Source organism: Pelecanus crispus, chromosome 2, assembly GCF_030463565.1.
Source record: "Pelecanus crispus isolate bPelCri1 chromosome 2, bPelCri1.pri, whole genome shotgun sequence".
NCBI classification, from domain to species: domain Eukaryota; kingdom Metazoa; phylum Chordata; class Aves; order Pelecaniformes; family Pelecanidae; genus Pelecanus; species Pelecanus crispus.
Genome location: NC_134644.1, coordinates 78,642,215 through 78,655,089, shown reverse-complemented (window position 1 = coordinate 78,655,089; position 12,875 = coordinate 78,642,215). Strand labels below are relative to the sequence as shown.

General features: G+C 43.7%; 1 protein-coding gene across 3 annotated transcripts in view; it reads left to right on the top strand.

Annotated features, from left to right (window-relative positions):
- RREB1 (ras responsive element binding protein 1) overlaps positions 1-12,875 on the top strand; it is a 123,273-nt gene that overhangs the window by 60,224 nt on the left and 50,174 nt on the right. For all 3 annotated transcript variants that reach the window (XM_075705467.1, XM_075705466.1, XM_075705468.1), the window contains exons 4-5: positions 1,660-1,749; positions 3,107-3,270. In XM_075705467.1, coding sequence (XP_075561582.1) covers positions 1,660-1,749; positions 3,107-3,270 — 254 coding nt within the window. The remainder of the gene's footprint in view (positions 1-1,659; positions 1,750-3,106; positions 3,271-12,875) is intronic.

Here is a 12,875-nt window from a genome sequence, read left to right as displayed (position 1 = left end):
TGAGGTCACAGGTTTTGTTTACTTCAGGCAAAACAGGAAAGTAGCTCTTCATCCAAATCCACAGGTCACTGAAGTTAATAGAAAATTATCATGGCCCTGTTTTTGAAAACACAGTGTTAGATTTTTAATAGGGGACTCTCCAGAATGGTTCCCCAAATCATGTAGGCGGGGATATTCCTTTACTGAGACGTAAAGAAACTTTAACACTGTGTCAGCACCTTTCCTCCTAACATGCCAGAGAATTTGTCACAGAGGCTTGGGTTAGTCATTCTCAGTGTTCTCTGCAAACGCTTGTGTCTGACAATCTGGAAATGGTTGCTTCCGAGTTGATGACTTTTGGGACAGCAGTGGGGGAAAAGAGCTGTGTGGAGAGAGGAAATTCACAGATACGCTTGTACCCATCAACTCCCTCCTGACTAAAGAGCTACTTAGGGTGGGTTATCTTTTTTGCTTGTTTTCATGATTTTACTAGTGATACTTAAAATAGCCAGCAAAGAGGTTCAGTAGAACATTTCCTTTTGGCATAAATATACTTCCCATCGGTCATGCAGAGATGGTTTCTGTACTGTCTTGTCACCAGAAGTGTAGGTAACAGGCAGTGGATCTGTCTAGCTGGTGAAGATTTGCATCATTCTACAGAAGAATGAGGTTTAATTTTCAGTGCCAGACTATCTTCCTTTTAATATACAGGTGTTGGCAGAAGCTGCGCCTGGGCTTCTTAGTGAGGTGGTGAAAATACCCTTTATGTCATGCAGTAGCCATCCTTGCGGACAATTCAGGCAAACGCCTTTGGTTCCTGCAAGAGTGCCATTTCATCCCTGGCTGAAAGACTGGTGGCTTTGCTCAGTGTCTCAAGGGCATACTTAACTCAGGCTGAGCTCTCTGGTCAGCTTCGTTGTTGGTACTCATGGTTTGACCATGGTTACTGCTGATTCTCACCTGGGTGGAGAATAACTGGGTTCATGATGTGTTCTTTTTGAGTCACGTACACTCCTGCATTGTCACCTCTTTCTCACTATGATCTCATCAGATCTTGCAAGCTTCAGAAGGGTTGGGCCTGGCCAGTGTGCCTGGATGGGATGCTTCCAGGAGAAACACAGGATGCTAAGGGAAATGGTGTTGGTGATTCAGTAAACGCCGCTCTTCCTTCTGAGTCAGCCATGGAGCAGAACATGCAGCCCCTAGAAAAGGGCACCGAGCTAGTGCCTTGCCACCGCGATGGGGTGGAAAACCTGAAGTCTCGACGACTTGTGCTTATTAAAGATCTTTTGGGAAGATAGTGGCGTATGCCCACATACTCTGGCGGTGTTCCAGTAATTACTTTCTGCTCACCTAAATTCCTTCTGGCAGTTTGAGCTGGTCGCAGTAATTGCCTTCACTTCCTGTCCTAAACTGCTACTGCTGAGTATCCGTGTGCTCTTAAAACAGCTGCTGTACTTCTGCGGTAGTTGAAATGGCCCCTATTTATAAATTCAGAAGTTTCTGAAACTTCCCTGAGGGATCTATCAGGATGATAAATGTATACGTGCAAGTTGTTCTGTTAGCAGTGGCCTTTTGTACTTGGGATGGATTATATTTTTCCCATCCCCACCAGTAACAGCTTTCGAGTTCTTTCATATCAGTATTCCTTCTGATTTTTTTGTTTTGTTTTGTTCACAGGAAACAAAAGAAGAGAAGTCTTCCTATACCTGTCCTCTGTGTGAAAAGATTTGCACTACACAGCACCAGCTAACTATGCACATTCGTCAGGTACGCAGAGTATCGGTTCTTGATTTCTTACTTTTAAGAGTGTCTGGTTTGCCAGTGTGTGTTTTGCAACAGTGAAAAACATTTCCGTGTGCAAACCAGAAATGTTTCATTATAACTTTATTCAATTGTTTTGCTTTTATTTTAGCCTCCCCCTTGTATTTTCTTTAAAAAAAAAAAAAACAAAGCACAAACCCAACCCTGAGGTGGGTAATTTTCCTCCCTTCCTTCCCCACCACTCCCCCCCTGCAGTGGCTCAAACAAGGATGTGCGTCCTGTTCTGCATAACTTAAGGTATCCCAAGGATCCAGAAAACCACTTCCATCATGAGGCATAAGTCCTGTTTTCTTATCCTGTTTGAGTACGGATCCGTTTACTGGTCATGCAAATTAAGAAGCAGGAAGACACAATTTTTAAATCCTCTCTGTGTAGAAGAGCCTCTCAGTCCTTCACAGGGTATAGTAATTTTGGGAGGCAGAATTAAAATACACCTTTTTAGTGGGTGATGCACTTTTTTGTCAGCTACAGGCCTCTTCTTGCTCCTCTTGAAATATATGCATACTTTGCAAGGAGGTTTGGCCTTTTCTATGTCAGAAGGTTCTGCTTTGGATGCTAAGGTTGTGGTTCACCACTGTGAGTCCACTAGATACTTACTACTTCAGTTTTGTCTCCTGTACTGTAATTGTTACTTTTTTTTTTTTTCTTACGCTCCTGGGGGGATTTTTTTGGTATGTGAAGAAATCTTCAAGTCTCTGAATGCAAGTAAGAAAGAGTGGTACATATAGCACAGTAGCTAATGGGCATATTTTGGCTCTGTAATGCATTCTTACGGCCATAGAAGTCTGCATGCGCACTAAGGAGCAGTTTACTTCTGTTTTCTTACTACGCAGTCAGTTTGAAATTAATACCTTTAAAGAGTATTTGGTTTTAGGTGTCTTTATTCTGCCATGAAGTTCACAATTACATCCTTTTTCTGTTTTCCCCCTTACCACTTACTCAACCCCAAACCACTGCACAGTTTAAAGTATCTCAGGGTACCCTTTGTCTGATGGGTTGTTGCTGGATCCCTTTCTATCCCCTTCTGCTGCACACCCAGCAGAAATGCTGCATGTGGCAGGCATTGCAGGCTGTATGAAACAGCTACTTGTGCTGGTGCATTAAGCAGTTAAAAATGAAGGGTGGGGGTGGAGTTGAGGGGAGAGGGCTGGGGAGGAGAGGTATATCCAGGGCACACCTTAGTATAAGGTATTGTGCCGAGTGGCTCTTTAAAGCTGCTTTTAAGATGTTTATACTTCTTGCTAATATTTTACTGGCACTTCAGACGGGGCATTCAATGAAAAAAAATCATTGCTTTCTCTAGCATAACACTGACACTGGAGGGACAGACCATTCCTGCAGCATCTGTGGAAAGTCTCTGAGCTCAGCAAGCTCCCTTGATCGCCACATGCTGGTGCACTCAGGTGAAAGGCCTTATAAATGTTCTGTATGTGGACAGTCCTTCACCACCAATGGAAACATGCACAGGTGAGTGCTGATTGTGACCCAGGAGTTTAGAAAGGATTACAGGATAGGGGCCTGTTTTGTTTCCTTGGAAGGACTTGCAAGCTGACTAAAGACACTTACTTGGGCAGGAAGTGTGGACTGTCTGTGACCTACAAGTATGGCATGACACACATAGACACTGCAACTACTAGGATGCTTGAGTTGTGGGAGGAAGTCAGAATTGAGAAAAGTCTGTTAGCTCTCTTCACATACTATCAAGAGTTGTTACGGATATCCAGAAGTATTGCTTTTTTGGTTTTATTAGTATTACTGTTATTATTTTGACAAAAATGTATAGCCAAGCTGTATAGGAGCTTCTAATTTTGTAACTTCAGAGTCATGGATGCAAGTGGACGTGTTGGAACATCTCTGGTGGTGGTGTATGTTATGTAGTTAGGTACCCAAGTGTCGTCGTGAAGATGCCTCTTTGGAATAATTGATCTTTTTTTTAAATACATACATCAGTACTTGCTTGTACTGTGGACAGCTTACTGCACTATAGATCCAGGAAATTCTCTGTAACACAAGTTGCCAACGTACTTCATGTAGTTGCCTTTGTAGGGATGTAGCAATACTTACAGTTGTCAACTGGGGAAACAAAATGTTAAATCATGTGGATATTCCTTCCCCTCTCTCATCCCCCGATTCACTATTCATTTATTTGCATGGGTGGAACACCTCAGAGCTGATTAAGACTTCGTGAATTCCCACATAGCTTTAGTCCCCATATCAAAGAGTTTACAACCTACAAAGAATCTGCAAGACAGGTGGGGGAAAGGAATACAGCTTATAAGCAAAATGACAAGAATGATGGTTACGGACTGGTTCTGTGTGGGAGGGAAGACATCTTGTTTCCTTGATTATTACCAGTCATTTTCCAAGCAGGGTGCTATAGGTGGAACGAAAGGGGCGATTTTGGTGACAACAGGAAAGAGAACGTAATGCTGCACAAAGGAAGCAATAGCTGCTTGCGGCTTTACCTTTTCTGTATCATATTGTTCAAGTTAAGTGTTACGTGAAAACAGGCGGAGAAACGGGAGGGAATGCAGTTTTGTAATTCTATATTTATTTAACTTCTACTTGATTGGAACTGGGGAGAGTTGGAGAGAGAGATGTAAAATGAGAAGGGAAAGACGCAAAGACGCTCAGAGGAGATACTGGCCTTGGGCATTGAATAAATCACACGTCTGACTCATGTGACCAGAGGTGTTGCGAGCCACATGTTTGCCAGACTGGCTCATTACTCTGTCTGCCATGAGGAAGGCAGTGCAGCTGCTGAGTTGCAGCTGATGCCATTGTCAGCATCCAATGGTGAATTCCAGTGCTGGGACTCCGGGGTGGTCGGACACTTGTGCCCAGGTCCTCGGCCCGGGCTACTTGCTGAAGGACTGCTTGCGGGGTTGGTTTGGCTTTTTGCTCACTAGGCATCTCCTCGTCCTTTCCCAGAAGCAGGAAAAGGAGGCTTCCCCTGAGATTTGACGCCAGGCCTATCAGACGTTGATGTAGTGTAGTCACCTTTGCTTATGCAGGTTTCCCCATGTAGCAACTCTTACTGTGCTTTAGTAGCAAATTTGCCAGAATTGCCAGGCTCAGTGACTTGCCCAAAAGAAGTTAAGTACGGACCAGAACCTTCTGCTGAGAAGATTGGTTTTAAATTTTTCTCTTGAAGCTACCAGGATGGAGTGCTGTGTTTACTGACTGCAGTAAGAAGGTCCTAAGTTCACACAAGGAAAATCTTCCATTCTTTCCGCCTGATAGGTTCCTGTCTGCTCTGTAAAACTCGTTCTTGTGTAGGCCTGCACCACAGCAGCTCCGTGGGACATTGCAGAAACCTGTTTACTGAGCTTGGTGGCACTGCAGCAAGTGACCCCAGACCCATGACAGGCAAGATCCTGAGCACACTGAAACAGGCTAGTTTTGCTAAAGGACAGTTGTGGTTGGCAGGACTGTGCCACTGATTTTTTGCAGCGAATAACCTTTTCTTGTCGCTATAACAGGCTATAATAGTGAATCCTGTTGCTGAAGTGGAAAGCATGAATGTGCAAGTAGGCAGATGAGGGTAAATGCAAAGTGAAATGAAATTTGTTATCTGGTGCTATGACACACTCATAAGGAAGATGTTCATTTTGCCCACTGGGTACCTCCTTCCGAAACAGGTATTTCTAGTCTAAGATGGTGTGAAGTAAATTATTCTGTAGGCATCTCAAACTTAGCTACAGCATCAGGTCCAATGGCCTGCCAGTGCTGGGGCTGAGTGCCTCTCGCATCACATTCAAAACTGCTTCTGCCTCAGGATCCCAGAGGAAGGACCCGCTTGCCACGTCCTGCCTTGTGTGCAACTCCCGCAGGCCTTGCTTGTGGTGGTGTCGTGTCTGTTCTTCCGAGCCAGCTGGATGATTATACAAGTCCATCTTTCTCTGCTTTTGCGCACAGTTCCTGAATTCACTATTTCTGTGCTATGGTATCTAAGTGTAGTGACAGATACATGCCCAAAACAACAAAGAATAAGATTTCTAACGTGCCCCATGGTAGTATCCCTGGAGCGTCTCACAGAGTGCGGGATCAGAGAGAGACATTATAGGCTTAGCAGAAAGTTGTGAATGTGCTGTTAAAGAATCAACATAGCTTATGAAGGTCCTGCAGGAGCTTCCCCAAGTATTACTGCATTTATATCAAATAAGCTTGGTGCGCGAGAGAGGAGTGATGGAGAAGTTAGTCTGCCAGTGTCTGAACAGGGGGAAAAAATGTATAGGCGCACACTACGCACATCCTCTCTTCTCTTTCTCCCCCTCTGCCTTGTTCTTGCTCTTATTTAACTGTCTATGCTATTTTTTTAATCCAGACTTTTAGAAGACTTTTTAGGGGAAAAATTCCAACAAAATGTTTTTGTCAAGGGAAATACTGTGCCATAGGAGTGCTTATACTGTTCCAGCAGAGGACGAGATTTCTGATCCATTTTTCCACCTCATAGCAGCCAGGTCATTAGACATTCAGCTGAGCAGAGGAGGAAAGGAGTTTTGGTTGCTTTTTTGGGGTAGAAAGTATCAGTGTTGTTACACTCTCAAGTGCCTGTCCTCTCCATAGAAAGCAATTTTTCTTCTCCCTCACTTTATTAAAGTCAAGGAATCAAAAGACCTTCCAGAGCTCTTACTGGCTGTTCTTTGGCATGTGGGCAAAACTTTTGCAATAACTAGACTTTTTGTGGAGTGGGAATGCTCTTTTCTGCCCATCTCTTCTCTGGGTAAGTCTAGCTGTGTTGGGGTATTGCATGTACTATTTACCTGTTAAATTGATGCTGCCCTTCCTGACTCCCACAATACATGCAACACTTCATTTGTAAATGAGTCATAGCCTCTCACATAAAGTCCAGTTTCTTTTTGTTGTGCTCCTTGGCTCCTTGTCAACAAGTCAAGTTGAATGGGCACAGCAGACAGGGGTGGAGGGGGAAGGTTCTCTTGTGCAGCACCATTCAGAAAAAGAGGTTAAAACCTGCTTCCTTTTCTGACCAGGGTGACTCTTGGCCAGGATTTTCAACAGGGAACCGTGAGCCCGGGGCATCTCAGAAGGCTCTCTTACAGACTGCTCAGGAGTGGCCTGAGCCTCCTGTGGGGACAGTCGCTGTTGAAGAGAGCAAAGGTCTCTGGAGAGTGCTCAATGTCCAGCACAAAAAGCTGATTTTCTCATTCTTTCAAATGTGCTATCAAGCTAACTGCCTCCATATCAGTGCTACTCCTACTGTTTGGGGTGTGTTGTTGCAATCTGGTATGATAACTGGGAGATCTGTCACTGAGATCTATCAGGAACAGGTATTACTCTGGAGGAAGAGAGCTGGAGATGATGCTGAGTTTTTTATAGAGATTTCTTTTTGTCCAGTACTGGAAAGAGCAAATCTTGGAAATAGCGAGCCTTCTAGCATCAGGGACTGATTTGGGGGTTTGGGGGGTTGTTTTCTTGGGGCTTTTCAGGAATTTTGGAGGAAAGAGTTACATCATAGTAATTTTGAGTTCAAAATTCCTGTAACTGGAATGGCACTGCAATGATCAGTACATAAGAGAATCTGCAAGTTAGGTTAAGCTAATCCTCACACTTTTACGCTAGAGATGCAGACACTATGGCTTTCTCTCAGTCACAGTAAATTAAGGTGGAATGTTCTCAGATCTCCCAACAGGAGCATAAACTGTATGGAAGGGAGGGTATGTGTGTGTATAAAGAGTTTTCTGTAGCTCTGAAAGAGCTGGGGATTTCCGAAGTAGTGTCTCCAGTCAACAGATTGCAATTACTAAAGGCTTTCCAAAGGCTTCCCATCTGTACTGTCACGGTAGATCTCTAGAGAGTTTATCTACAAGTAGTGCCAACTCTGAGGAGCCTTTTTCGGTCTAGACTCTGCCACTAAATAGGAGGTTGCAAGCCTCTTATTCCGTCTCCACTACTGCATCTCCCCAAAATGCAGACAGAGGAGTTAGGCTGCTGCTGTGGGTTTTAGTGGTGGTGGTGGTTTGTAAGCTTTAGCAAGGGACCTTGAGGTAGAGAAAAGACTGCTTGACTTACTCTGTTGCATACCAGTAGAACATGCATCAAGCTTCAGGGGGGAGGGCAATGCCTCCACTTGCTCCAAAAGGGTTTCCTTTGAGGGTAGGAGACTTTGCCAACGGCTCCTTTTCCATTTCCATGACTGAGGATGGTCTGTGCCTATCACTTTAAAATCACATTTTCCTCCCTGCCAAAGACATGCTCTCTATGCAACTTGAAAATGTTAATAGGATATAAGTGCCAGAAGGGAGGCGAGAAATGACCTCCCTGCCAGTTTCCAGTGGGTAGCTATTAAAGGCTCTGTGGCAAGTCTGAAAAGGCTAAAGGGATAATATATGTATTTCAGCCACAGCTTCCCCAGTTTGGTAAACGAAGCTGCAGTGTCCATGGCTGATGTTCACCAGGCTGTCCATTAAGTGCGGTAATGCAAACTAACTGAAGTGTTTCATATGAAACCAAAACATCACAGGTATCTACCTTCTTTCTCTCATTCCGCTCCTTACTCCATACCTAGCAAAATTCTTCATAATGGCTTTTTATTTACATCCTACTTAGGTACTGGTAGACTGTTCATGCACCATCTCAGGAACAGGTCTCAAAGTTTGGGGATTTATTTTTTTTTTTTTTTTGGCACATGCGAAACACCACATGCAACAACCACATGCAGAAGTCTTTGAAACTCAAATTGGAAGATCTGGATCGCAGAAGCTATGCTTTGAAGCATGCTTACAAAGGGTCCTATCAAAGAAGGTATTTCTTCTTTTAATTAAGAAGGCACTTTCATTCTCAGTCCTCTTTTCAGTGCAGGATAATTTTCCCAAACTTCTCTTTTTAATGTGCTGTGGAGAGACAAGCAGCTGTTTTTGTTATCAGGGTATGCTACTATTCTGATGTTCACATTAAGTCTTTTTTAAACAACACTTTATGTGTGCGTATATATTGCTGAATGAGTTTTTTGAGAAAGATAGAAAACACACGTGCTAGAGGGTAACCTGTGAATTCTGGTGTTTTAGCCAGCCGTCTTCACTGGCAAATGAAGAGTGTGTGCTTGGCAAAGATTGTAATGTGCTGGTTGGAAGACGAGTGTTGGGTCCTGATAAAGGCACGGGGGTTGAGATGCATATGCTTTAATGATTCCCCTGCTCTCTTTGACACGGATCTGTGTTTCTTGGGCAGGCATGCGTACAGGCTGCCTGTGACTTTGCAAATACCCAGTAGGCAGAGTGTCCTCAAGATCTGGCTGAATCCATCCTCTCCCTGCATTCCACCTGTGAACTGCTCCTGTGTTACTTATGGCATTGGCTTGCTTCCAGTACGTTGTGTGTGCTTTGTAAGGTGCAGTGCAATAACAATGCCCAGCCTTTAAGTACAAATAGGATCTCTACAGTCTAGCACATGCAGTCTGGCATTTGCTTAGGATGGGAGTTTTTGGAGGCAGAGCATAGCCAAATGTGATGATGAGCTTTTTTTTCCCAGAAGAGGAGAACTACTCCCTTATTACAACAGGGTTTGGTTTCTGGTGGTTTGCAAAGATGGCCAAGTGGAAATTTGGTGTTAAATGTTGGGTAGCTTTGAAAAACTGAACATACAAGATCTTGAAGCTAAAAACAAGTAGTCAAGGAACTTGCCGTGCTGAAAATGATTGACACTTCATGCGTGTGAAAAGACCTCTTCTTACTGTCTTGCACAATAGAAATGTCTCTTCGGTCATCTCCTAAGGAGCTTTTATTTCGATGTAGTAATTGGTAGGCAGTGCTCTTAAATATGAAGCAGCAGTGTGTATTACAGGCTTTCAAATCCATTCCTTATACACGGGGGATGATTTAACCACCGTCAGCATACTAGTGAAAGATAAGCTTCAGCAAATGCAAGTGCCCTAATTCTTGAGCAGGGATAACGAACACAAAGGACTAATTTCTGCTTCTAGTAATTGATAACTGTAGTTGTAGGAGACAAGCGAGATGTGATACCTATTTTGGTTTCCTCTGCAATTAAAAAATGTTTCTTATATTTTTGCTAATACATTTTGTAAATAAGGATGGGGAAACAGGTGGAGAGAAGGTTTTTTTGGTCTTTTTCCTGTCAGCAGATATATCCAGAGTAAATGTTTGGTATTCTGTTGGGATCCCCATGTTTTGAAGAAGACTAAAAAAGAAAGGAGGAAAGAAAAGGTCAGGCTTTTTCAACAACAGTATAGCAGTAAGAGTCTCTTTTGCTGTGTCTTTGATGGGAATTAGAAGACCACAGTATTTTTAATGGTCCGAGGCAGAAACTTTTGTCTGTCTCACTGTTGCTTAGTAGATTGGTCATCTTTTGTAAAGACTTTATATAAACTTTTATTTAATTCACATGACACATAAATAGGGCACTCCAGAAAACCCCTCCGTGGGTATCTTGAGCAGTAAGAGACTCTGAAGGAGCTCTCATGCCACAGTACCTCTGTGAGCTGTAAGAACCAAAGGAGATGCCATGATTTCAGACGTGTTACATGCTGCTTGTAGCCTTGGACAGTATCCCCCTTCAGTTATCATTAAAGAACAGCAAAGGAAGTTAACACAAAAACACGAATGCTGAGATCTGATTAGAATCAAGCGAAGCAAGGAAGTGCAGAGTTAAGATTTATATGCTGACCTTAATTAGCTCCATTGTTCTTGAGAACCGAAGCGTACACAATGAGGAACGTTAGACTTGCATCTCTAGAGCTCTTCAGTACCTAAGCATAAGAAAGACTTCAGTGTGCTTTTCAGTCCTAGTTTTTTTGTGTGTTAAACCTTTAAGTAGTAGCTAAGTCTGATCTTGTACTTTGTAAGGTTGTGGATTTTTATGTTTTGGTTCTCTGCAGGCAAAAAAAGGGGACACGCTGCTCTCAATACATTTAGGTTTCTGGTGCGACTTGTGCTGAGGGGAAGGTGGTCTGACATAGCAGAGTAATACCACCCTCTTCATGGGCGATAACATAAATCTCTGTATAACAGAGCGTATTGAGCGTAGCTTAGTGCTGCTTTGTTACCCGTGTCACAGTTCAAATGAGCACAAGCCACTTGACAGATTAGACTCTAGTCACAGAGCACATGGCAGCAAGAGACCTTGATCTTTCTGCATAAGTACCCCTTTCAGGAACATCACCTCCTCTGAAGGTGTAGTGTTCTCAGGGATGTTACCTCCCCTTCTCACCTTGAAGAGCTACAAAATAAATACAAGCCTTAACTTCGCAAGCACTAGAAAATCCAGGCGATCTTTGCGGGGAATTGAGGTGCTTTTAGTCCTTTGCCATAAGCCTGACATTAAGGTGATTCTTGCAGAGATGTTCGCTCTCAAGGTTAACAAGTAACACGTTGTTTTGTTGGCATTTTGGTTGGTGGTTTGTCTTCTGGCTTGTACTTCGGTTTGATGATTCTGTGTAGAAAATGCTGGTGGTGAGAAAGTTTGCTGGGAGAGTTTGTATGTTAAGGTGATCTTTGTTCAGCCTGTTGTGCATGCACGTCAGAAATACTTGCATCGCTTCTCTAATGAATGTGTGTTCACTGTGTTCCTCCTGTTGTCTGAAAAGACTCCTGGGCCAAGTACTGATGAGAATGAGGAAAAAGTCTATCTCAAACTGCATTTGTGGTTGGTGTCGTTCCACCTTTAATGTATGTCTTCCAGCTTTTCCCTTTTCTCCCCCCAGTATCTAACCTGCTCAACCTGTTCTAGTTCAGCATGCTGGAACCAGCAAACTGCAGAATGTACCCCCTCTCAGGGTCAACAGGTTTTTTCCTCTTTCTTTTCTCCCCTCTTTTAAAAATAGGCTGTTTGTTAACAGTAGGTTGTCAGCATTTGGGGAAACTTCTCTAGCTGTAAAAAAAAATGATGAGGGGAATCTTGGCATTTGGGCTTAGCCAGGGCCTTTTGCTCGGGTTTTTGAGCCATGATGCTCACCTGCATGATGCACACAGCTTAGGCAAAGACACGGTCTGTAAAGTAGTAGTGCCATTGTACAACTGGTAAATAGAGCACAGTATGCAAATACTGCTTTCTGTTTCTTGAGGGCATCTGTAGATATGCTGCATGCTTGAGGCTGCTCTCTTAGCTGAAGTTTTCTAAACACTCTCAGCAATTTTTTGGTAAATCCTCAGTAATCCTCCTTTGGTAAATCCTCTCCAGTCCTTCATGTGGAAGGAAGTCTTAAAACAGAGGAGGTGTACAACTCCTGTGTGGCTCATTTTTGACATCAAGACATCTCAATGTGTCGTCTGTCTTGACAGTTTCAAACTGAGGGTAAAGAGAGTAAGGCAATCCATATTGCTCATGGACTGCACCGAAATTAATTTCACTTGAGGGCGAAAGCGCCCAAACTCCTGTAAAGTAGCACAAGTCATGCAGGGACATCTCTTTGCAGCTACTGCGCTTGACTAAACAGACATGTAACAAGATGTGAAACCTTTTCCTAGTGCTTCTCTGCTCAGCGGGGGAATGCTGTGAGATCACCGCTGGTGAGGAAGGAGGACCACATGTTCAGGAACAGGAGAGGAAATGGGCTGAGCACGTGAAACCTCATTTGCTAGGATGCTGTCCTCAGCGCTGGGAAAAGTTTGCACAACTTGTGTGTGTGCAGTGATAACCCCTTACTTCCTTGCCCCTCGAGTTACTTGGTGACTGCTGATATTGGGGTGATGTGGAGACCCTGCTTTAATGAAGATGTGCTTCTCTTATCTAGTGCAGCTTCCTTGTTTGCGTGTGTGTGTGCAGGGGGAAGGCATTCGGCTCCATCTGCGCAGCATCCCCAGCATTGCTGTGGCCGTCTATTTTTTCCTCCTTGAGCTGTGTGACGCAGCAAGTTGTTCTGTGCTGTGTGCCATCAGGATTGCTCAACAGTGGAGTGCAAGAGGGAAGCAACTGCATGAGGGCTTTGCCTGGTTCTGGGGAATAGCTGGGGCTTATGTTTGCTTGGTTGGTAAGGGGGTGCAGGATGTACCTGGGACTTCTACAACTGTATCTGCTCTGAAGGATAAAATTTTTCCCTCTTCTGACATCCATTCTCTAATTCTTCCCCCCACCTTTTTTTCCTCATGCTAAAA